Source organism: Lepidochelys olivacea, assembly GCF_965140295.1.
Source record: "Lepidochelys olivacea isolate rLepOli2 genome assembly, chromosome: 9".
NCBI lineage: Eukaryota > Metazoa > Chordata > Testudines > Cheloniidae > Lepidochelys > Lepidochelys olivacea.
The window spans coordinates 6,965,223-6,988,577 of record NC_140419.1 but is presented as its reverse complement, the minus strand read 5'-3'; the positions used below and the strand labels follow the sequence as shown (position 1 = coordinate 6,988,577).

Below are 23,355 nucleotides of genomic sequence, written 5' to 3'. Positions count from 1 at the left end.
CTCCAGCCTGCCATCTTTCACCAGCACTAGAATTCACATACAGGTTAAATAAGAATAAAAGAAGCTGCATGCCATATTTGTTCTAATTCTGTCTTACATCTCTCTAGGCATTTATATCAAGCTCATCACCATGCTATCTGAGCACCAGCATGGAGAGATGGAACTCGCATTCTGTAGTGGAAGTCTTGATATGGGACCTCCAGAAACAACATCCCTAGCCTGAGATGTTCACCGGAGTCAAGAAACCTTCCACACACTCCCCAACCATAAAGGCAAAGATCACTTTCAGCTAGCCAGAGTGAAGAGAATTCCAGAATAGATTCTCAGAACAACTGTGGGTCACCCCTCCCGGCTTTCTGATGAGACACTGAAATTTGCGTGACTTCATCTACTGGTTGTGTTGAGTCAGGAAGGCAGAGCAGAGAGAGGAGCTTCCAGGTGTCCAAGAGGTGCAAACTCATCACAGGTTCCAACACTGGGATCTGTTCAAGAAGCCTGACCTGCCACACCACTCTCACCCCTACCAATAAGTGATGCTGTTATGGGAACAGATAGGAGAGGAAGATGGAGACCTGCACTTGAAAGGACAGCCTGTGTGAGTGAGACCAGGTTGTCAAAGAAGCTATGTTGCATACACATGCAATCATTTGGCTGCATAAATTCAGCGGATTAGGCATGCAGTTCCCCAACTTGCATATGCAAGTGTCCATTTGCACACATAACTGATGGTTTGAGCAGCCACAAAAGGGAGGCACTATGGGAGTGTGGGCCCCCACTTTCCAGCTGCCTCTAAACCTTGCAGAGGTCAGCAGCTTTGGCAACACGTATAAAAGGGGAGCTGGTGAGTGAGGGGTTAACTCAGCGAGTACCTCACCTTTGCCTTCTGCACAGCTGGTTCCACTCCTTGGCAGCGAAAGCCTGTCAGGTCCAGTGCTGTCAGGGGAAGGAGCTCTGCCAGCAGCTGTCAGTGACGTAGCATCTTCAGGACAAGAAAGCAAGGCAGTGAGGAAGAAGTTTCCTTAACCCTGTTAGCATCAGCTACCGGGTCCCAACAAAGTGGGCACCTACCACTCCATGTGGATCTGACTGCAGCCTGAGGGCATGTGTCATCTGTCTGTCAGGTCCCTGGGTGCTGTATGCTGCAGGCTCCCCTAAGGTGCATAATTGCAGGGACGTGCTCTCTTTGCAAAGGATCCCCCCCCTTCTCTCCCAGCCTAGCCTAAGTAAAGCAATTGGCCTGTGGCGCGGGGTTAAGGGGGATCAGCCGTGGCACAGCTACAGCTGTGCAGAGATGGCGCACACATTTGATTTTGGGAGTGTTTGCTAAACAGATATTTGAGGCGCTCGACCCTTGGTTGTTGCCGAGAAAGTGGAAGACATCTTGGGGAGGCAGGGTCATGCCTGTGGGTGGACACTGGCATCACCACCACCAGTAACCCTCTCTAACCATACTCAGTTGTTGGAGCCTCTGCCCTCACTTTCCACCCCTTGTCTCTGAGTCACTCTCTGATTCTCTAACTTCCCTCACAACTGTCGGGGAAGGGGACAACTGTTCTTTGGCAGGAATCAGACGAGCACCAGATGGTGCCACCAGCTGCAAGCACTTTCGTTCCTGCTGGCTCGACGGGAGCGCTCGTGCATTTCGCAGAAGGAAATGGACGAAGGGGCCCCAGGTGGTGGGGGTGTTTGTGCGCATTGCCGTGGCCTGCCCAGGGCTGGTCTGTAGCCGTGACCTCACGCTGTGCTTCTGGATGGGGTTCGTCTGCTGGACAGCTCCCCAAGGGCAGCAGCCACAGAAGCAGCAACAGAGGCCATTGTGCCCCGATAGGCCACCAACTCCAGGGGGGCTGATCATAGGAAGCGGGGTGATAGTGGCTTTTGCCTTTGTGATTTTGATTTCCTTGCTAGGCAGCACCCCTTCTCTCCCCGGTCACTAAAGTGTGTTCTATAGTCCATAGACTGTAAACTTTTAGACCGAGTTCTGTGGGGCAGGGACTGTGTTTTCCTGTCTCATACACAATCACTCATTGCTGGCACTTAATGTAATAAGTGCTACTAATAATAAAATAATCTCCTATTTGGGGTCTCAGCACACCAGATCAGAGAAAAGCCCAGTAGGGGAGTGGTGAGTTGGAGTTTTTTCCTCCTCTCCATCTCACCGTTCACGAAATCAACTTTGGTTTATGGTTTTAGAGGGGAAACAAACGGTTGTTCACATTCCAGTTGGAAGATTTCCGTTACGTTCACACCCTCCCACAAGAAGTTCGGTAAAAAAGTAAACAACATAACGCAACCTTATTTCTGAGAATTCAGAATGGTCACATGCAAGAACCCTATGACCGAGAGGCTCAAGTCCCCTCACCTTACTCTAGACTGTCTGGCTGCACGCTGCCTGCTGCTGGGTCCCGATTACACCCTTCCCTTCAGAGCCCCCTCGCCTGCCAGCAGGACCAGGAAAACCCTCTGAAGTCAACAGCAACAGCCTATAACTATGAGTTTTCAATACACCACAATTGCCAGCACCCTTCAACGGGAATTCAAGTACAAGGAATCTCAGCAACAGCCACTGGGTCATTCCCATCCACCCCGCCCCCCACAGGTGACAACTGAAGTGTGAAGAGGTTATAGGGTAGCTCTCATTCACAAGGTGTTTTGCAACACCAAGCCCAGCTTGGCACATTGGCTTGCATTCCCCAGTGCGTGATTATCTCACCATCATTCCCTCTGGCAATACCTGATGGCTAGGGCAAGTGGTCGATGAAGAAATAATTGAGAGAACACTACAGTACGTGTTACAATGCCTGACAGAGCAGCCAACACTTCCTGGAAATCTTTGAAATAAAGCTCCACCTTTACAAACAGTTGGGCTTCTCTAGAGCTTTCTTCTTTACTAAGAAGGAACACCTGATCTGACTTCATTTACATGAGGGTGAATCAGGAGTGACTCCAGTAAAGCTAATGGAGTTGCTTCAATGTCAAGACAGAGTATGCAAGACCAGGATGAAGTCCAAAATGTATTTGCCTGAGAACAGATCAGTTTCTCTTAAGAGTGCATCTGTTTCTGAAATGCCACCTGACAACCGAGTCCTCTTTGGTGATGTCAGAATAGTCTCCTGGCAAGACATGAGGTACTATGGACTATTATTAAATATTTATATGATGGTAGCACCCAGAGGCCCAGATCAGGTCAGGGTCCCTGGGCGAGGCACTACAAAGAGGGAGACATGATCCCTACCCCAAAGAGCTCATGATCTAGGATGACAAAACTTACAAAGCGTGGGGGAGAGGAAAACAACATATACTGTCTATGACAGACATATTTTTGCATAAAATTGTAGCTAATCATTTTGTAATTACATAATTGACTGGGCCCCTCTACTCAGTCCAGCTGATTTCTTATAGGCACCAGATCTTTTGGGGTGGTGAATTCATCAGGAGAAAGATCAGAATCTGATGGCCTGAATCTCCCTTGCCTTGTATTTTGTGCCATTATTTACACTGGTTAAAGTGGATGCAAAATGGGAGACTTCTGATCTGATTATGCTTTGTCCACCTGTAAGTGACCATATGCCAAGGCCGTGGAGGATCAGTCCCAGGAAGGAGAAAGAAGAAAGAGACCTACCTTGTGCTGCAACCAGGTGCCAAGACAGGATTTCTCCCTATGGCACATTTTCTAGCATGTTCTCTCCAACTCAAACTGGATACCCTGGAGAGTATGATTGCCTGCCTAAGTAGTACAATGTTTAGGTCAGACTTAAAGGGCTCACCTCAGAACCAGATCCCTCTACTGAAGTGAATGAAGTTGTCCCTGCTTACATTAGAGTGGAATTCTACCCTCAGTCTTAAATGGCTTAGTTTAAGTCTAAATTAGCTTGCAGACTCACTGGAGCCAGGGCCTTGCCTAGACCCCTCTGCAAAGCACCCACTCGGCCCAGCACTAGCCCATGACAAATGTCGTGCGGCATGCAACAGATGCAAAAGCTGCAGTATAAACAGTGAGGAGAATGCGATGGGCTAGCGAGAAACGTATCCCTCTTTCCGTAGCCCATCCTGCAGTGGTAGCAGAGCAAACGGAAGGGGAAACGTCAAACTGCTGAATGAGGATAGCAAAGGAGCCGTAAAGGGACTGAAGAGACAGGAGTCTAGATGGAGGAAGGATGGTCCAGTGGTTAGGGCACAAGACTGGGCCTTCAGTGACCTCAGCGGAATCCCTTTGTGACTGTGGGTGAGACACTTAGGGCCGGATTTTTAAAGGTAGTTAGATGCCTAAAGACGAAGCTAGGCCCTAATGCCTTTAAAAACCTGCTCCTGCGTCTGTATCTCAGTTCCCCATCTGTAAAGTGGAGATGAGAGCACTGCCCTGCCTCCCAGTGGTGCTCAACATCAGAGACAGTGAGGGTCTGTGGTACTGGGGGCTCTGTACATACCTGTATAGGCAAAGCACCAGAGTGAGCCAGGGGCTAATTAGCCACTCTCCTCTAGCCTGTGCCATGTACTCTGTGCATCCTCGAGCCATCCAGGGAAATGCCATGCCTACACAAACCCCCCAAAGCTCATCACACATGCCCACTTCTGCTTTGACACCACTGCCTCACACACACACTGAAAGGGTTAGAACAGCAGTGGGTTGGGACAGAAAATGCTCATGATTCTGCCCTTAGGGATGCCAAGAGCTGAGAAGGGAGGGGAGCATCGTGTCATCCTCAGTCAGAGACCCTGCGGCCAGCGGCCACGGCAGCCCTCGTCCTGCCGACTCAGCACTCCCTGCATGCTAGCTCCAATCTGGCTGCCCAAGCCTCGCCCGCAAGCAGCTGACAGGCTGGCCACGCTGCTTTCTGGCAGGCTGAGGAGTGAATGCAAGCGTAACTTATCAGTATTACCTCATGTGAAAGCCCTGTGCCTTTGTATCTCAAGCAAACACTGGGCATTATATCCTAGCTGGTTCACATTGTTATTCTGTCTGGTTGCAAAAGGTTAGCTCTGTGGAGCACAGCACGTCCACACAGGCCCTGAACTTTCGTGTGGCAGCCGGACCCGCACCCCACCCCACCGTCCCCAGAATAAATGGCTCTCCACAGGAATAGCAATATCACCCGCTTCGTTTCCCAGGCACGTCCAGAGCCAAAACAACACGCCGTTATCTGGACTGCAAAGCTGCACAGCAGCCTCCGCCGGCATCATCCGTGGCGCATAAATCTGCTCAGGTCGCGGTTCATGGCGGGGCCATTCTTGTTCCCTCCCTCACCTTTCCCTCACCCCTGACTAGAGCTCAGCCTTGGAGAGCAACTGCCCCGGTCGTACCCGCCTGAGACTCCAGTACCAGCCTGTGCCCACCACCTCCCATTCACTCACATATCCTCTTCCCTGCCGTGGCCCAGTCTCCAGGCAGCAGCCCAGACGCCAGGGAAGCTTAGCTGCGGATTCACACATGTTTCAAAGACTGGGAGCTACATGGGAACAGAGATGGTGTCTTGGAGGCTTCCTCTCCTATTCCTCACTGCACCGGCCTCTCTCTCCCCCCCACCCCTCCCCATGACAATGGGACATTCCCACGGCAGCTACAGAAATAACTTACCTGGGAAAGTAACACAAGCTGATCCCGGGGGGGCCAAAGATGGGGGGCGGGAGCAGTAGCAGCAGATCCAGCCTTGTCAACCTGATACAAGGCTTGTGAGTGGAGGTGGGCCAGAGGGGGATCCCAGACAAACACCCCTCCCTCAGAAGAACAGAAAACAAGACGAGCAAGCCCAGTGGTTAGCTTCTGAAGAAGGTCAACATTAGTATAAGCTCTGAGGAGAACGTCCTCTGTGAGGTGTCGAGGCCTCAGGCACTGGTGTGCAGTTTGAGACACACGGATTTGGTTTCTGGAACTACAGAAGGCAAAGCATGAACTTAGCAGGAGCGTCTCTCTTGCCCTCTAACATCCTCACTATGTCCTGGACATACGTTAGCAGGACTTGTGGCCCTCTCTTCTTCCTGGGTCATTGGTCTGAAGAGCCTCCCCTGCTCAAAGGGTCCCATTAGTTTCATTGCCATTGCCGCCACCACCACCCCACCCTTCCCCAGGCTCCCTGACACACGGGTATGTCGAAAGTCAGTAAAGACAGGAAAGGGAAGTTACAGGACCAGCCAGAAGGCTCGTGGAGAAGAGAAATCAGGGAACTGATGACAGTTCCCGTCAGCAAAGACAGCCTTATCCAGCCTACTGCCAAGACGGGACACGCATCGTCATCCAATACAGAGTGCTATGACACGACTAGTGAAGGCCTGCTTGCCCATCCCAGCCGTGCACTTAGCACATTACAGCATAGACCCCGGGGGCACCTCGTTACAGCTTGGTGCAGAACAGGAGGGGCCAGTCATGCTCAGACTCAGAGCAAGGATGGTGTTGTGGTTAAGGTGCTGGAGTGGGACTAGGGAAATTTAGCTCCTCCTGTGAGCAAGTCTACTCACTCTCTAATCCGTCCTGGGTCTGTCCTTGGCAGTGTTGTAGCTGGGTGGGTACCAGGATATGAGAGAGGCAGGTGGACGAGATAAGGTATTTCATTGGGCCAACTTCTGTTGGTGGAAGAGACCCGAGTCTCACACATGCCTATCGCAACATGGTGTACCTCACCCAGTGCATCAAACGCTGCAACAGCAGCTGCATGGGTGAAACCAGACAGTCCCTACGCTCACACAGAAAAACAACAAAAGATAAAAACACTCGCAGGCAAACGCTTTCCACAAAATGATCACTCCACACCTGACCTCTCAGCCCTCAAAGGAAACCTGCACAACGCCTTCAACAGACAAGCCTGGGAGCTTAAATTCATTACTTTGCTAGACACTAAGGACTTGTCTATGCTTAAAACACCACAGTGGTGCAGCTGGATGGCTGCAACGCTTCAGTGTCCACCCTACCTACGCTGACAGGAGGGGTTCTCCAGTCACCATAGTAAATCCACCACTCCGAGGTGTCCACCTAGCACCATCTACCTGGGGGATTAGGTCAGTTTAGCTACGTGGGGATTTTTCACACCCCAGAGACACAGAGCTATGCCATTGTAAGTTGCCAGCATCGACCATTCCTCGAAATCAAGGACTCAATAGAGAGACTGGTTTTGCATCTCTTTATAACACTCTGGGCTTGCCTACACTTAAAATGCTGCACTGCTTCAGTGAAGACACTACCTATGCCGACAGGAGGGGTTCTCCTGGGAACACAGGTAAGCCACCTCCCGAAGAGGCAGTGGTTCGGCCAACAGGAGCATTCTCCTAGCATTGTCTACACTGGGGTTAGGTCAGTTTAAGTGCATCGCTCAGTTGGGTGGATTTTTCACACCCTTGAGCAGCGTAGTTATACAGACCTAATTTCCTAGCGTAGACCAGGCCTTTGTAACCCACTAACCCTCCTTTGTCCTATGGCTGCACAGGTGTTAATGGCCCACTGAATGGTCCCTCGCAACAGGTCTTAACTCCTATGCTTAAGGGCTGGTCGACACTGGGACCTGACATCAGCACAGCTTTCTCGCTCAGGGGCATGAAGAATTCCCCTGGTGCAGACAGCGGAAGAATTCTTCCGTCAACCTAGCTGCAGCCTCTCAGGGAGGTGCGTTCACTTCAGTGACAGGAGACACACCACACACCCCCCACGGCCTAGGCAGGGCTTGTCTACACTTGAAGCACTACGGCTCCATCGCTGCTCCCCTGTAGACACAACCGACACTGACAGAAGGGTTCTCCCGTCAGCTTGGCTGATCCACCGCCCCAAGAGGCGGCCGCTTGGACGAATGCTTCCCTTGACCTACCGCTGGCTGCGAGACCAGGGATAGGTCGGCTTACCTGCAGCGCCGAGGGGTGTGGCTTTTACACACCCCTGGGGGACAAAGCTGGGTCAACCCAACGTTTTAGTGTAGGCCAGGCCATAACATCTACTCTTTAGCGCTTCCAATGTAGACAAGCCCTAACAATCTGCTCCACCTTGTATTTAGCCGGGACGCACGGATTACCTTTCCCAAACCTGACGAGCAATGTGGGCCTCAAACGCTTGTCTCGGTCTCTTCCACCAACAGAACATGGTCCAGTACAAGATAGCTCACCCACCTTCTCTTTAGACTGTCCAGTCTTTGGGCAGGGACTCCTGACTACATGTTTGTGTAGCATCCAGCACAGTGTGACCCTGATCTCCACTGGAGCCTCAAAGCATTACCAGGATACTAATAATTATTAAAGTTAGGGGTAATTACACCTGACCCTCACTCCTCAAAAATGCCGACTGGGACGCAGGAGGGGGAAATGCAGGGGGAAGAATGGCGCATACCATCACCATGGCATGGGGAGTGGAAAGGAAAAGAACCCAACCTTGTCCCCACAAAAAGTGGGATAGCTTCATTTTCCCCCTATTCAACGAAGGACTACATTTCCCCCTGTCAGCTCACTGATCCAGCCCTGGATTTAGCCCCAAGGCAAAGAAACAGACAAAAGGGGACACAAGAGGAAACAGCAAAGAGATTAGGGCACCCAGATCAGACAGAACAAAATGACAGAAGATTTCCTAAGGTGACCAGATAGCAAGTATGAAAAATCACCACACTTTTTTTTTGCAAGGGGTGGGGGTAGTTGCATATATAAGACAAAGCTCCTAATATCAGGACGTCCAGTCACCCTAAGATTCCTGTACACTGCAGCATCGACCCAAAGATAGCCCCGGGGAGGACAAGCAGAGGCCAAACTGCAGAGGCTCAGGGCACTGGGAAGGGAACCTTGCATAGCACAAACAAAAGAGGGTCTGAAATAATTCATGGACCAAATGTGCAGCTGGTTTCAGTTCGCACAGCTCCACGGACGTTAATGAGCCGTGCCAACCTATAGCCACGAAGGGCAAAGCCCACTGTAAACAGCGTAAGCGACAGTTTTTTATACGAGCTCACTAGGGAGTCATTCCTACCTTGTGTTGTAGGCATTAGCTTCTACCGCACACCCACCTGGGTGAACCTTATTGCCCTTTGCCTAAAACACTGTCACTAATATTTATTAAGTAGTAAAGACAAAATTTAACTGAAGTTTACTGGGGAAGTGGGCGAGGGTGTGGAGATGATTGGTTGGGCAGATAGCAGACATACAGGGCCTGATTCCTGCTGGTTGTCAGGGAAGGGGGATCCAGCATCACATCTCTGCCCCAAAAGCCAACAAGAACAGGAGCAATGCAAGACAGGGGCCTCTCTCTGCTCCCCTAGTCCCCCATCTGATTTGATCAATGGCTCTGCAGCAAGGCCTCACCCCTCTAGTGCCAGATGCATCCACTGCTTCCGGTTACCCCTGGAGTCAGTCAGACAAACACCCTCCCACGCACACAGCACTGGTGGTTCCCCCAATAACACCAGCCTTCCTGGGGTTTACTAACAAAGCAGCAGTTTCTGAAAAACAAGTATCACCCGGTGCAGCTTCCGTGCCACCCTCCTTCAGTGTTTGCACCTCAGAGTCCCATGGTTCTTGTCCCCCACCTCAAGTAATCCTTCCACACCTGGTGCAGATTTTCCCACAGCCTTCCTCCAAGGCTACATTAACCGTCCATTTTATCCCTTGCAGCTAGGACTCTCACTGACAGCTTCCCCCAGCAGACGTCTGTTCTCCATCAGCCTTTTTCTACCAACCCACTCCCCCACGAGCAGGCTCCCTAGACTTACTGCAAAGCCAGCTGCCAGGCTTACCTTATATCATGTAGCTCTGTCACCTGACTGGCTACATCAGGCACAGGTGAGCCCAATTCCCCTAAGAGCCAGCCTTAGGACAGCTGCACTGGGCCATGCATGTGCCCAAGGACCAGTGCCCTGTTATGGACCCAAAGGAAAGAACAGCTACCTGGAAAGGGGTTGGAGGAATCTAGAACCAATCTGAATTTCCTCCGTTCTTGAATTCCAAACCCTGTGCAGCAAGGAAACTGGAAACTGGCCAGATAAAGCTCAGACGTGCCCAGGCATGTCAGAAACCGCGGACAAAGTTTTCAAACAGAGGTGTCTACAGCAAGGCACCTAAAGCCAGATCTCAGCCTAGATCCTCTAAATCAGTGAGAGCTTAGGTACCTGGACACTTTGGAGGGTGTAACTCGGTTTGTAACTCAGTTTTCACATGTGCGGAGCCCTTGTCCTCCCATCAGCCTTGAGAGCACCTTTGAAAACCAGGATCCTCTCATTCATGGCTCCCTTTGCATTTAAATGACCAACTTTGAGCACCTAGGGCTGAAAATGCTGGCCCATGTCTCGATGGTCGAGAGGATGGAAACCCGGAGGGGTTTAAAAAAAAAAACAACGAATTGCCATTTCACCTTCCTTGCTACTGGTTGTGCCCCAGCCAGGACAGTGAAACCAGTCGGGGCAGGTTCACTCTGTGCATCTCCTGCCCTCGCCTGTGCTGGAGTGTTTGGCCTTTCAGTGCTGCAGGGGAAGACTGAGAGCCCCACGAAATCCCCTCCCCTCTCCTCACCGACCGACCCTCTTCAAACAATCTCTTCACAGCCGATTTTGCAAAGCCCCCTTTTAATAAGTACAAACCCTTCATCTGGAGCCTAAAATCCTTGAACTTTGCCCCCTTCTCTGACACAATATTTAATTAAATCACAAGAACTTCCCCATAAAGGGCAGGAGGCCCCAAACCTCACTGGGTTCTCTTAACCCAACAAAATCCCCCTTCCTGCCCACTCCCACCCCAGTGGGGTTCAGAAGAAGACAGCTGCTGTGGGGACACTTAGACCCCTCTTCTTCCCATACCCCCTTCACACGCAGTGATACTACAGGTAGGGTGACCAGATGTCCCAATTTTATAGGGACAGTCCCAACTTTTGGGTCTTTTTCTTATATAGGCTCCTATTACCCCCAACCCTGTCCCAATTTTTCACACTTGCTGTCTGGTTACCCTAACTACATGTGCCCGATGCTAAATGGCTTTGAGGGAAGATGGCCACAGATTCACTGCTGGGCACGTTCTTGAAGGAGACACCCCGACATGTTCCCCAAGGCCAGGCCTGGGGCTGTCTCTGCAAACGAGTGGGAGCTGCTGCTTCAGCCTCTCTGCTCACGGGCACAGGTGAGATTTCTGTGGCCGGTGCTTTCAAGGCACCAGCAATCATGTCACGCTAACTGGGCCCGATTCTGCAGTCGTGCCAGTGTCGATCAGGAGTGACTCCCTTGAAGCCAGTGGAGTTACCCCTGGGGTAGAAGCAGAGTCAGTGAGATGAGGATCAGGCCCACTAGCACCTGCCCCCCCTCTTGTTATTAAAGCTCTGACACTGCTGTGGCTGGTGAAGGCAAAATCTCTGGTGTACTGTCATCCCCGGGCCCACAGGGGTAAGGGGAGGGGGCGGGCGGGGTTTCATCGGCTTGTTCCCAAGACAGTGCCAGCCTGGAAGCATAGCACCTGTGCCCAGAACACCGGGAGGCAGGTTGTTTCAGGACTACGTCAATGAGCGGAGCAGCCCCCCCATAAAGCCAGTGGCCTGGAAATTCCTTCCCATGGGACAGCGACACTTCCCAGCTGCTGCAAAGGTTTGAGATTAACCCCTTCACCGCCACTGCTCAGGCCAGGTACTCTGTGCACCACGGGCCTGAGCCAAAGCCCTCTGAAGTCAAGAGGAGTCTTTCACCAGTTTTTGGGTTGGCCTCAAATCAGCCTGAATGGGAACTCCCTGGGGCACTGGCATCACGAGAAAAATGGTCACCACGCTGGGGCTGCATCCAGGGCCAGAGATCAGCCGACTTTATGGGCATCTTGAACCTCTTGCTTGTGATCCAGCTGCCCATTGTCCTGTTATTTTCTGACTGATATTGACACAGGCCCAGACCCTCAAAGATATTTAGGTGTCTAACTTCCATTGAAATCAAGGGTCTAATAAGCAAACTTCCCCTGCATGGGGTTTGAGCTAGGAACCTGTTACCTGTGTTCTCCCTTCACATCAGGATGGCCCATGCCATGCCTTGGCTTGTGGCCTGCGTACCTCCACCGGAGCTGAGGGAATTAGATGAGGCATAAGTCAGGGCAACTGCCAGCCCAGGCCACAAGCCAATAGAGAAAATTATCCCCTAAATAAAGAGAAAATGAGAGGGACAAGGACAGTTGTTTGTTTGCCACTTCTTTGGCCCAGTCCCCCTTGGGCTGGATTTCACGTTTGTTGGCATGATGTCAAATGAGCTGAGGTTAGAACATCGTTCCCGAGCTTTCAACCCACTTTTGACCTACAGTCAAAACGGTGTTTAAAATCTTTGAAGCTGCACTGGTTTGAAACTGCGTTTTAAACAACCTCAGCAAAAAAGGTTTGAGTCCTTTGTGTGGCTGGACAGAGACTATCATCACATGCACCAGGCAAGGGTCTGCGGCTCACCCTCCATCATGCTGGCAGCATGGCCCCATCTCTGATTAATTCATTTACACATGCACCATTCTTGCTTTTCCAGCACCTAAGCTGAAGTCCTTTGCCAAGCAGTAGCCATTAATCCAGATCCAATTTAGTTGTTCACATGTCATAACATCTCTGGATGTGTTGAACCCAGCATCAGACTTTTCCCACTTGGCTTTTGAACCAGTTCACCATGGCTTTACTGCTCAATATTTCAATCAAAATGTTAGCCAGGAAGTTGCAAAGTCCTTCTCCTCCTCAAACTCTGTTCCAGGTAGGGGGCCACTGCTCTCATAGCTCAGGGAATGTCACTGACCAGCCAGGAGGTTCCCAAACACTAGTCTGAGGTGGAGGGACGAGGCCTTGGACGACCCTAGTGGGTTTGTGGTGATGTCCAGCAAGGCCTGTGATAGGTCAGAGATTAGAATCCAACAGCTCCCCTGGCTACCAGCCTTTCTGTGGACCTGTGCGCTGGCCCTGTCTAATTGCCAGATACGGATGGATGAGACCATTTGCACTTCCTTCCTTTTCTAGTTTACTCCAACCCAAGCCGCAAAACACATCACTGCAATCACCTGTGGCTTAGGCGGGAACCTTCAGTTTAACCCTTACAATGCTGGCATTTTTCAGAGCGATGGATATGAGGTAATCACTTCCTCCTGGGATTCTCGCACGCATGGCTCTTCCCTTTGCCTGACCCTGCCCAACCCCAGGCACCTGGCTTGGAAAACATGGCCAGCCCCCAGCCCGCAGCAAGGCACTGGCTGAGCCTCAGCCAGGGCATGACGCAGCCCCGTGGCGATCCCTGCAGCCCTGCGTAACCTGGCAGTGGGCACCTTAGCAAGTGGCACCCACAGATTCTCCGATTACCCCCTCTGAGCTGGGTCCCCGTGTCCCCGTGGTAGATTCTGCATGGGAGGGACTAGGGATGCCGTTTCAGACCAGATCAGTGCACAGTGCCTTGGTTAGACACCGCCAAGTGCCCCTTCCCAACCAGGAGCATAAGCAGGGCCTTAATACCAACACTTTGGGGCAGTCGATCCCAAAGGGGGTTTCCAGAGATCACTGAAATGCAGCCACTGCTGGGGAGTTGACTCTGGTCTCCCACTTGCATTCCACCTGCCTTTCTTCCCTTCCTCTCCTAAACGGCCCAGTGTTGCTGTGAGCTGTTCAAAAGCTGCCTCCTTCCACCCCCAGAGGTGGCTGCATTTCAGAGTCCCGGCTAGATCCCTTGTACAGGCTCTTTTGGAAAGAAAAGTAAGTTCTAGCCAGAAAATAATATATTGGGCCAAATTCTGATCTCAGTTACACCGCTGCTGAAGGGATGCCCTGGAGTGCCTATCCTCACCGGGAACCCTCCAATCTCCTTTATCTGCCCACCACACAAAACTCCCCAGGAGCAAACCCTTGAGCTGAAAGCAGCTCAACCCATCTCAGCCTGGCAACCAGGACGGCAAAAGGACCCGAGATCCTCCCCTTCCAGTTCCTTGTTCACAGGGCCGGTGTGTGCCCAGTAGCCCCGGGGAGGGATGGGCCCTGTCTCCCTGCGCTCAGCCGGGTGGGGGGCGCAGGCCTGGCCCCAGACACGGCTGCCAGCGATGGATCCCCGCTGAGTAATCAGCGCCCCCCAGCTAGCTTCTCCCGCGGCAAAGGGACCGGCTCTGCCGGCTAGCACCTGTCCTGCCCCAGCCCCGCCTGCCTCCTGGCTGTGCGGCGGGGACCGGGCGGCTCCCCCCGGCCCTAGCGATGCCCCGGGGTGCTCCGTGGCGGCGCCCTGGCAGAACGCGAGCCCGAGCCGGGGTCCGAGCCTAGCGCCCGGGGCTCCGTCCCTGCACCGCGCGGGCCCCCGACGGCACCCGGAGCGAGCGCCTGGCGCCGGGGAGCGGGGGCAGCCGCCCGCCGCGGCTCAGCCCTCCTGCAACCCTGCCCTCGAGCGGCCCGTGCCCCCTTCCGCCCAGTCGCTCCGCTCCCCGCCTGGGGCAGCCTGGGGGCTCCTGCCCCGCTCGCTCGCTCGGAGAGGCTGGGGAGTGAACCCCGGGGTGTCGGGGAGCTCGCTCCACCCCACCGCGCGCCCGGCTCCCAGCGGAACCGCAGCGCGGGGGGAGCGGCGCCCAAGCCAAAGAAGCCCCGGCAGGAAAGACAGTGCCCGGTACCAGGGGCTCCCCCCCCGCCCCACACACGCCCGATTTGGTGCGTCGCAAGTCCAGTGCTGGGTCCAAGCGGGGGAGGGGGGGCGCAGCCCCCACTCCGCAAACCCCTCTGCCAGCTCGGGACAGGCGCCAGAGCTAGTCACTGCGGAGCGGGCTCAGCCCCGGCAGCCCCCACTCCCTGGCCCGTGCAGAACACTGGAGCAAAGGGATCAGCTGAGACCAGCTGGGGGGGGCACCAGGGGTCCGGGTCTCTCCAAAGCCCCAGCCTCAAATTGCAACCTCCTGGCAGGTGAGCGCTGTAAGGGGGAAGCCCCCAAAGCGGGGCAGGCAGCCTCTGGGGCGGCGGGGGGGGGCAAACTGGGAGCTCCCCCCCCATGTCAAAAAACACTTGTCTGGAGCCGCCAGATTTCCGCCTTTTTTTTTTTTTTTTTTTTAATGAAAAGCTCCAAATGAGAAGCAGATTGCTCGCGCCAGGCTGGCCTTCCCCAGGAGCGGGCTGGGGGCTGGGGGCTGGGGCTGGCCTTCCCCAGGAGCGGGCTGGGGGCTGGGGGCTGGGGGCTGGCCTTCCCCAGGAGCGGGCTGGGGGCTGGGGGCTGGGGGCTGGCCTTCCCCAGGAGCGGGCTGGGGGCTGGGGGCTGGGGCTGGCCAGCGGCTGCCCTGGTCCTTTGGGCTCCCCCGTCGGCTCTGCCCCTGTTCTCCGCTCAGCGCCCGGCCGCGCTCCCAGCCCGCAAGCGCCACGGCTCGCAAAGGCAGCAGAGACCCCCCCCCACAAAGCCCCCCCCCCATGCAATCCCAATGCTGCCTGCCCAAGGGGCCGGAGCCCCCAGGATCCCAATGGAAAGGGCTGGGGGGGGAGGGTTACTTTCTGAAAGGCCAATTCTGCCCGAAAAAAGCGAGCCCCCCCTCCTCCCCCCCCCGCGATGTGTCATTTGTTCCTGCCAAGTGAGACCAAGCCGAGATCCCAGCTATTGTTAAGCAGGGGGCTGGATTGGACCTGGCTGCGCCGATGACATCACCGGGCAGGTTGGGTTATAAATGAATGAAGGAGAAGCCCCGAGCGCGAGCTCCGCACTTGCAAGGAGGCAGCCGGGACCGACTCGCGGCGCGGAACTTTGGCTCGGGTTTTGCGGTGACTCCCTCTCCCAGCGGGGCCGCGGTGACCCCCGGGCCCTGCCCCCCAGGATGCGGATCTCACACTTCCTGGCTTGTGGACTTTCCCTGGCTCTGCTGTCCGTCAGGCTGGAGGCGAGACCGGCAACTCAGCCCCAGCAGAAGGTAAGCGGGGGGCTGCTCCGGGCAGGGACGGGACAGGGGCCCCTCCTCCCCACCGCGCTGCGGGGGGATCCCCCGGAGGGAGAGGCGAGGAGTTAGGGGAACTTTGACAACGGGGAGGGGGTGGCTCCTTTCCCCCTTAGCCCTGCTTGCTGCTTCTCCGCTGCTAGGGCTTCTGGGTTAGGAGGGGGCAGATCTCCCGCATCCCCAGCCGCCCCCCCCCCATCCCGCTGCAGCCTCCCACTCTCTGGAGCTCCCCGTCACTTAACCCTTTTGCTGCTGCTGGGTCTCTGGGTCTCCCTGCGTGTCCCCCGGTCAAGGAGCCCCAGGCTCTGGGACATCAGCGGGGACAGGGCTGCCCCGGCGGTGGCCGGGCTGAACTCTGCTTTCCAGCCCCCTGGTGCTGAGGGACCAGGGCGCTGGGAGCGGAGCCGCCCCTCCCTGAGCCGCGAGTCCCCCGGTTTGAGCCCTGACCTGCGGGGCGTCACTGTCCAGCCGCCTGGGCGGGGGGTGTCAGGGGCGGGTGGGCTGCGGGGCGGGCGGCAGGTGCAGAACGGGCCCGAGGTGCAGATTGCAGGAGGCAGCAGCAGCTTGCAGGGGGCTGGGACCCGACGGGGTCGGGACTCGGGCGCAAGGGAAAAGCACCGGGTTCAGCTGCACCAACCTACGGGTGGGCGGGGAGATGCCCGAGAGAACCGGGCTCCTGGGGAGCGTGCAAGCCGGCGGGGGGGTGGGGGGGCACCGAGTCCCCTAGCGCCACGTTTCCCGCTCTGGGAACTAGTAGTGGGGGGGTCCCTGGGGCTGGAATCGGGGCCGGGTTGGGCTCAGGGGGTTGGAATCGGGGCCGTGGGGCTCGGGACGGGCTCGCGGGGTTGGAACCGGGGCTCGGGGGGCTGCAACCGGGGCCGGGGGGGGGGTTGGCACCGGGGGGCTCGGGACGGGCTCGGGACGGGGGGGGGTGGAACCGGGGCCCTGGGGCTCGGGGGGTTGGAACCGGGGCCGGGGGGGGGCTGGCACCGGGGGGCTCGGGACGGGCTGGGGGGGGGGTGGAACCAGGGCCGAGGGGCTCGGGGGTTGGAACCGGGGCCGGAGGGCTGGAATCGGGGCCGGGTTGGGCTCAGGGCGTTGGAATCGGGGTTGTGGGGCTCGGGACGGGCTCAGGGGTTGGAACCGGGGCCGGGGGGGGGGTTGGCACCGGGGGGCTCGGGACGGGCTCGGGACGGGGGGGGGTGGAACTGGGGCTCGGGGGGTTGGAACCGGGGCCGGGGGTCTGTGCCGCTTTCACGGCATCCTGCCCCTGCGCTCTGCCCTGCAGCCCCCCCGGAGCTCGCCGGGACACGAGCTGGCGGAGAGCCCGGCCGCGGGCCGCGAGCGAGGGGAGACGGCGGGCGGCGGCGGCCGGGGCTCGGGCTCGCGGCTGCTGCGGGAGCTGCGCGCGGACACCAAGTCCCGGGCCGCCTGGGCCCGGCTGCTGCGCGACTACCCCGGCACGCGGCGGCACAAGGGCGTCAGCAAGAAGGGCCTGTCCAAGGGCTGCTTCGGCCTCAAGCTGGACCGGATCGGCTCCATGAGCGGCCTGGGCTGCTAGAGCGGCGACCCCTGGCGGCGGTGAGTGCCCCCTGCAGCCGCGCCCCCGTGCACCTGCCACGCACCGGGCGCGGGGTCCCCGCAGCCCCCTGGGTCTAGCTGCCTCCCCGCCCCCCCCATCATAGCCTCTGAATGCCCCGGTCCCGCCCCCCCCCCCGACTGTCTGCCCTGCCCTGGGCCGGCCAAAGCCACCAGGCTGGCTCAGACCAAGGGTCCATCCGGACCAGTGACCTGGCTCTTACAGGGGCCAGATGCTTCAGCGGGAATGCAGAGATCAGAGCCCTGGAGTGAGCCAGTCCCAGCTTCTGGCCCTCAGAGGTGTAGGGACACCCCAGAACACTGAATCCTCTGGGAAGGGCTTCAGGCCCGGACCCTGTATCAATACAGGGAGTGTCTCTCCCATGGCAGAAATGCAGCCACCGCTGGGGCAGGGTGGTGGGAACCAGCAGGAGGCACAATGGGGCAGGGTGAAATAAGGCCCAGGGGCCACACAGCGGATTGCAGTCACCCTTATATTCAATAGGGACGAGCAGCCTAGGGAAGCTCCAGATTCCAGTGTGTGATGCCTGGTTTTGATCTGGCAAGGCCCTTAGGGTCAAGCTACAGCCTCACCTGCTTGGAACTATCAAAGGTGTTTGCCAGACGCCCATCCCCATAGCATCCGTGCTCGTCTCTGCAGGCAGCCCCCTCTCTCTAAGGTCCGAGCACGGCTGGGGGGCACTTACACAATTCGGTTGGGTTCACCCGAACGACTGGTCCCTGCAGAGAAGCAAAAAAAAAAAAAAAAAAGATCTGAGAAGACAAACTAGAAAATAGCTGGGAGAGTAAAAAACACTTTTTCAATTTGTACAGAATGCCCCCACCCCAAAACGTGCCAGGGATCAAAGTCCCAGACTGAAAATCAGGCTGCTCAAAGGGCAGCTTAGCTGAAGTCCTGCCTCTTTGACCCTTTACTACGAGTCAAGATGTGACTGTTCAGCTGTGCAAGTTGACTTCTTTGCCTGTTCTAGTACGTTCTTTAGTGCCCATCATGGTGGCATCTAGATGCTTGGAACTATGAGCATGTTAGGGAGAGTGGGTTCGCCTACAGTCGCACGACAGTAGTGCTTGGGGCTGGGGCTGCTGCAAGCAGCTGTCTTTTTCAGAAGGGTATTGCCCAGTCTGCCCAATTTCTTGTTCTTCTTTTAGGTGCATTGCCTATCTCCAGCTAAACACTCCTGGGCATTCACTTACCATCACTGCCACCGGGTGGTTGGGGGTGCTATGGGGCTGGGTGCCGTCGTAATGAGCGCAGAGTCATACCATGGTTAGGACAAGCCTTTTCAACGCCAACCCTCCGCGGAGGTAACCACAGGGTGCTCCCTCTTCTGGTGGGGCTGTTGATTTAATCTGTCCTGGGTGAGACCAGACAGCAGAACATGGATTTTAGACAAGACTCTGTCTCTCTCTGTGTCCAAGAGGGAGGCAGCCTGAAAGCATGAAATGACATTTGTGCTGTCCCAGGCTTCTGATTCTGCGCTCCCTCTGGTATAACGCCACTGGCTTCAGTGGAATTACTCCTGCGTCATGGAGAGCAGACATCCAGGTACTTGGCCATGCAGCTTAGGTGTGCTTGTCGATCCTTTATTTTGGGGTGCATGGGACTGTAATATATAGTGATAAATTCCTCGGATTTCAAAGGACACCCGGTCCCAAATCTATGGGACTGGCCACTTTTCCATGCAACCTCCCCCAGATTTGGCTTGCACCTGTTTACTCCTAAATTGGAGGCGATGGGTAATTATAATTAGCACTGCTACTGTTCTAAAGATTTGGCACAAACTTGGAAGATTATATATACACACACATACATGCCTGCGAATCTACTGTATGTACAGTACATAGCAACAATGTCTATTGCTTGGAATCGCTGCACCTGCCCTGATTTAACAACCAAAATACTGCAGGGATGGTCCAGCCATGACAGTGTCTATCAGCATTTCTGCTATGGTTGGGTCCACTGCTGTGGGATACGTTAGTGTAGCTTTGTCAGGGTGTTCACAGCAGGCACCAGAGGGACCGTGCGCTGTATAGACCTAGATTCCCAAGGAGGGGGTGCTGCCTGGCAGGACTGGTACTAACTGGACAGTTAATTAGTCTGTGAACTGTACAGATTAAGTCCTATGGTTGGTATTTGCTTATATGCCATGCCCCCCTCTTGTAGTAAGAGCAGAAAGTCAGAAGATGGTATTGATGCTTTACAATCCTAGAAAACTACCCCGTAAACTCCCCTGCTGTAAATCCCCTCCCCCCCCAGCAACCTCACTGTATGAGCTCTTCACCACATCTATGTATCAAAACCCTGCCATTGATAAATGCCTCCTAGACAGTTAAGTAGAGATTTCCCCAGGCTTCTTTCCTATTTAAACTTGACCCCTGAGGAGTCCATGGAAACTAACAGAGTCCGCTTCTAAGTATAGCTGCAGAGTCACAGGTGTCTTGCATAAATGCTGTGTGCTCCATGAGCTCTGTGTAAGTTCCAAAGTTCGTCTCTTTCACCAGCAGAAGCTGATCCAATAAAAGACATTACTCACCCAGCGTGTGCGCCCAATGAAGGCCGAGGGGGCTCGGACAGGTAGCAAGATATTTTCTGTAGCTTAGAAGAGTGAAGGATGCCTTGGCTGAAGGGTTTGCTCTGAGCCATATTCCCATTCATTTATTTTGAAACATTCGTTTTACATTTATGAGTCTTCTCCAGTTCATTTACACAGCTCCTGAGAGATCCCTTTGCCAGCCCATCCTTGGTATTTGGTCAGGTATTAGACTGTGAAAAGTCTCCAGGCAAAGTTGCATTGTAAACATTTCCCATGTGAAACAAAATTTTTACTTTCAAGCAATGACCACATTGATCAGCAATAACAGGATAGCCTTTGGGATACTAGTGGTTTCCCGACTGCTGGCTGACTGTGTGAGTATACTGTATGTTCCCTAAGCAGCGTCCAAGGGCTCTGATTCTGGCTCTGGTTCTTTAAGCAGGCAACATGCAGATACACTAAGCATTTGGGAAAAAGAAAAGGAGGACTTGTGGCACCTTAGAGACTAACCAATTTATTAGAGCGTTTGCAATCCAAGCCACGAGTTATTTCTTTCTGCAGGGCCACAGGTGTGTCAGGCACTTTACACACAAGCACAATAGGCTAAGTTCCTGCAATAATCTAGCTGGGCACAGATCCACCTCTGGTCTAAATTGGCATAGTTCTGTTGAAATCAACGAAGCATGACCTATTTGCATCTGCTAAGGATCTGCCTCATAGGCCACGGCCGTTTGCAAAACAAGGCACATGGAAAAATTTAGAGATTCAGCCCTAACACAAGAAATCCGAGACACTCTTAATTTCAAACTGGCATTTTGAAGTCTGCACTTGAGAGGCCAGGTGTATATGTCTGCGTGTGCCCAAACATCAGGCACCAGCGACTTTTATGCTTGCGAGTGGGTCCGCACATAAGAAACAGCAACAGGGGCTCGGCTCTTGTTTTTATCCCACCACCTGCTGTTGCCCGGAGAGTGATCTAAAGGGATTATCCAGGCAGGGAGCCGGCCAGCTCAGGACTTGGGAAAGAAAACCCCCACCTGGAGCTCGGAAATGTACATTTGTACCAAACTCTCCCCAGAGAGAAAATTCTTTTATAGCTGCACATCAAGGGGCCTGCTCTGCTGCCCCAGTGGCACAGCCTGAGAGCACAGGGCACGAGCCTGGTGACAAGACCCAGCAGCATGCCACAGGCCAGATCTGTGCCACGGGCCAGATCTCTGCCACCAGCTCTGAGTGGTGGTGGAAGCCCTGCGCAGAGGCCTTCCCGTGCACACTGATTTAGCTGCTAGATGCAGCCCCTTTGTGTCTGTAAAGTTCTTTGCAGGTGGGAAGGACTAGCTCTGCATCAGGCACACAGCAACGTGGCTGTACAGATAACCGACAGCTCCAATCTGCAGGGCCTTATACGGCTTTTAATTAGGGAAAACTCCAACTGGAGTCAGGACAGCTGCAGGCAGCAACACAGGATTCAGCCTTTAAGTGCTACCAGCAGGGAAGCTGGCGGGCAGCGCTCGGGCAGGCAGATGGCACGCTTGGGGCCTGATCCCACCAGTAGGGCGGCCCCTACTCCCATTCACTTCCCAATGCCAACATCTCTTGGGACTGTTATGGGGGGGCACTATGTGCTGAGGGGAAGCTGTCCACAAAGCAAATACTAATGGGCATTTTCCTGTTCTTGTTTGTTTCAGGGCTTTGAATACATTTCCCCCCCTATGGCCATGTCCGGCCACTCCCCAGCCGACACCTAGAGGAGCAGAGAACACCGGAAATGGGACAGACGACATGGTTGTGTTTTTCTTTTCGGTACGAGGAGTCATGACACCAGCTGTTTCGGTTTTCTTATTTTTTTAAGATTAAAAAGTTCTATCATATATATATATGTATATATATATATATACACATATATATATATATTCTATACAAACATCACCAGGACAAAGGACAGTGCTTTTCCAAAAGACTGATGAAGCCAGCTGTATAACATTGCTGTTTGAAAATCCATGTCACGCATAAATGTATTTATGTTGTAAAGCTATTTATATATTGTTTATAAAGAGATATTTATAAAAATTTTATTTATGTAACTAAATGAAAGGAGTCGAGCAGTGTAACTTTTTTTCCTAAATAGTTGAAAAATGTGTAAAAACCAAAAAACCAAAACAATGTATCATTCCATGTGGCATTTTGTAACCTGTCTTCATTTATTGGATTGAGTCACTTTCTTTAAAGTGCCAGATTAGTTCATTTTAACAGCAGGGAAGCAGTATATTCTTTTTAAGAGTAGAGTGCGAGTGAGTGATTTGCACTTTAGCCTTTGCCCCCTCCCGCAGGGTGCTCAGTGAGGAAATAATTATGGCTCCGATCCTGAAATCATTTAATCAGGGCCCAATCCCGTTGTGAACTCTCAACAGTAGCATGCCCGTGCCTGGATGCAGCTGCATTAACCTCTGAATTTGTGCAGGGCCCACCCTTGAGGAGTTTATTGCAGAACTGGGGCCTCAGGCAACTTACCCAGTGGGCCAGCTCCTGATCAATGTAAATCTGGAGTAAGTCCATCACTTTCAATTGATTTACTCTGGATTTACATTGGGTAGCAGAGCAGACTATGGCCTATTGATTTAAATATGGATTTTGCCTCCCTATGGTCTGTAGGACGGAGCCCTTAGTTCATTAAATAATTTGAGATACTCCATAGGTAGATAACCACTGAGTACAGAGCAGGACCCAACACCCACTGAAACTGATGGAAAGCCTGAAATGGGCTTTGGATCAGGCCCATTAGTGTTAGTGGAAAGAGACCCTGGATGCTGGGTGGCCACTGTTATTCTAAGATCGAGTTGATTATTAAGTGGCTTGTTGATATTCCCTTTCTCAAGCAGATTTGTTTCACTGTGCTTAAGACAACAAGCAGACAGACAAATACACGGCGGGCAGCCTGCTAAGGAGTCATGACACAGGTGTTGCTACAGCTTCTTGCTCTGTAAAGTGCATGAAATACTAGAGCATTGAAGTGACTCTGAGCTTTAAAGAAAACATAAAGAGGACCAAAAAAACCCCAAGCATAGATCCTGCAGAGAAGCTCCTTGGCCTCAATCTTTGAAGAAGCTTTAGAGAGGAGCAGCAGGCTCCCAGCCATGTGTTTCAGCCAGGCCCAGTGACTGCTCTGACCCAGGTAGCAATGGACCATTGGCAAAAAGAAAGGCGGCGGACTCAGAGCTATGGAGACCTACAGGCAGAGCGATCCCTCTCCTCAGCCACAGTTTGGCCGGGGGTCACAGAGACCCACAGACAGGGTACTGCCTTTCCTTGCCAGCTGTCAGAGAACTATAGAAACCTACAGCCAGACCCCCTCACTGTAGAAAACAGCTGGCTTGTTGATCTGCTAAGCTTGGAGGATTTTGCC

At 54.0% G+C, this 23,355-nt stretch overlaps 1 protein-coding gene across 1 annotated transcript; it reads left to right on the top strand.

Moving 5' to 3' along the window:
- The first annotated feature begins 15,594 nt into the window (after nucleotides 1-15,594).
- Nucleotides 15,595-22,012, top strand: NPPC (natriuretic peptide C). The gene is made up of 3 exons (XM_084638439.1): nucleotides 15,595-15,795; nucleotides 17,108-17,400; nucleotides 21,641-22,012. The coding sequence occupies exons 1-2, from the start codon at nucleotides 15,703-15,705 to the stop codon at nucleotides 17,378-17,380; spliced, it is 366 nt and encodes a 121-aa protein (XP_084494565.1). The 5' UTR covers nucleotides 15,595-15,702; the 3' UTR covers nucleotides 17,381-17,400; nucleotides 21,641-22,012.
- Nucleotides 22,013-23,355: the final 1,343 nt, after the last annotated feature.

What these genes read in the sequence shown, in the direction of transcription:
- NPPC (XM_084638439.1), top strand. Translation starts at nt 15,703, where the DNA reads ATGCGGATCTCACACTTCCTGGCTTGTGGACTTTCCCTGGCTCTGCTG. An exon ending in CAACTCAGCCCCAGCAGAAG is followed by an intron (nt 15,796 to 17,107) that starts GTAAGCGGGGGG and finishes TCTGCCCTGCAG; the next exon opens with CCCCCCCGGAGCTCGCCGGG.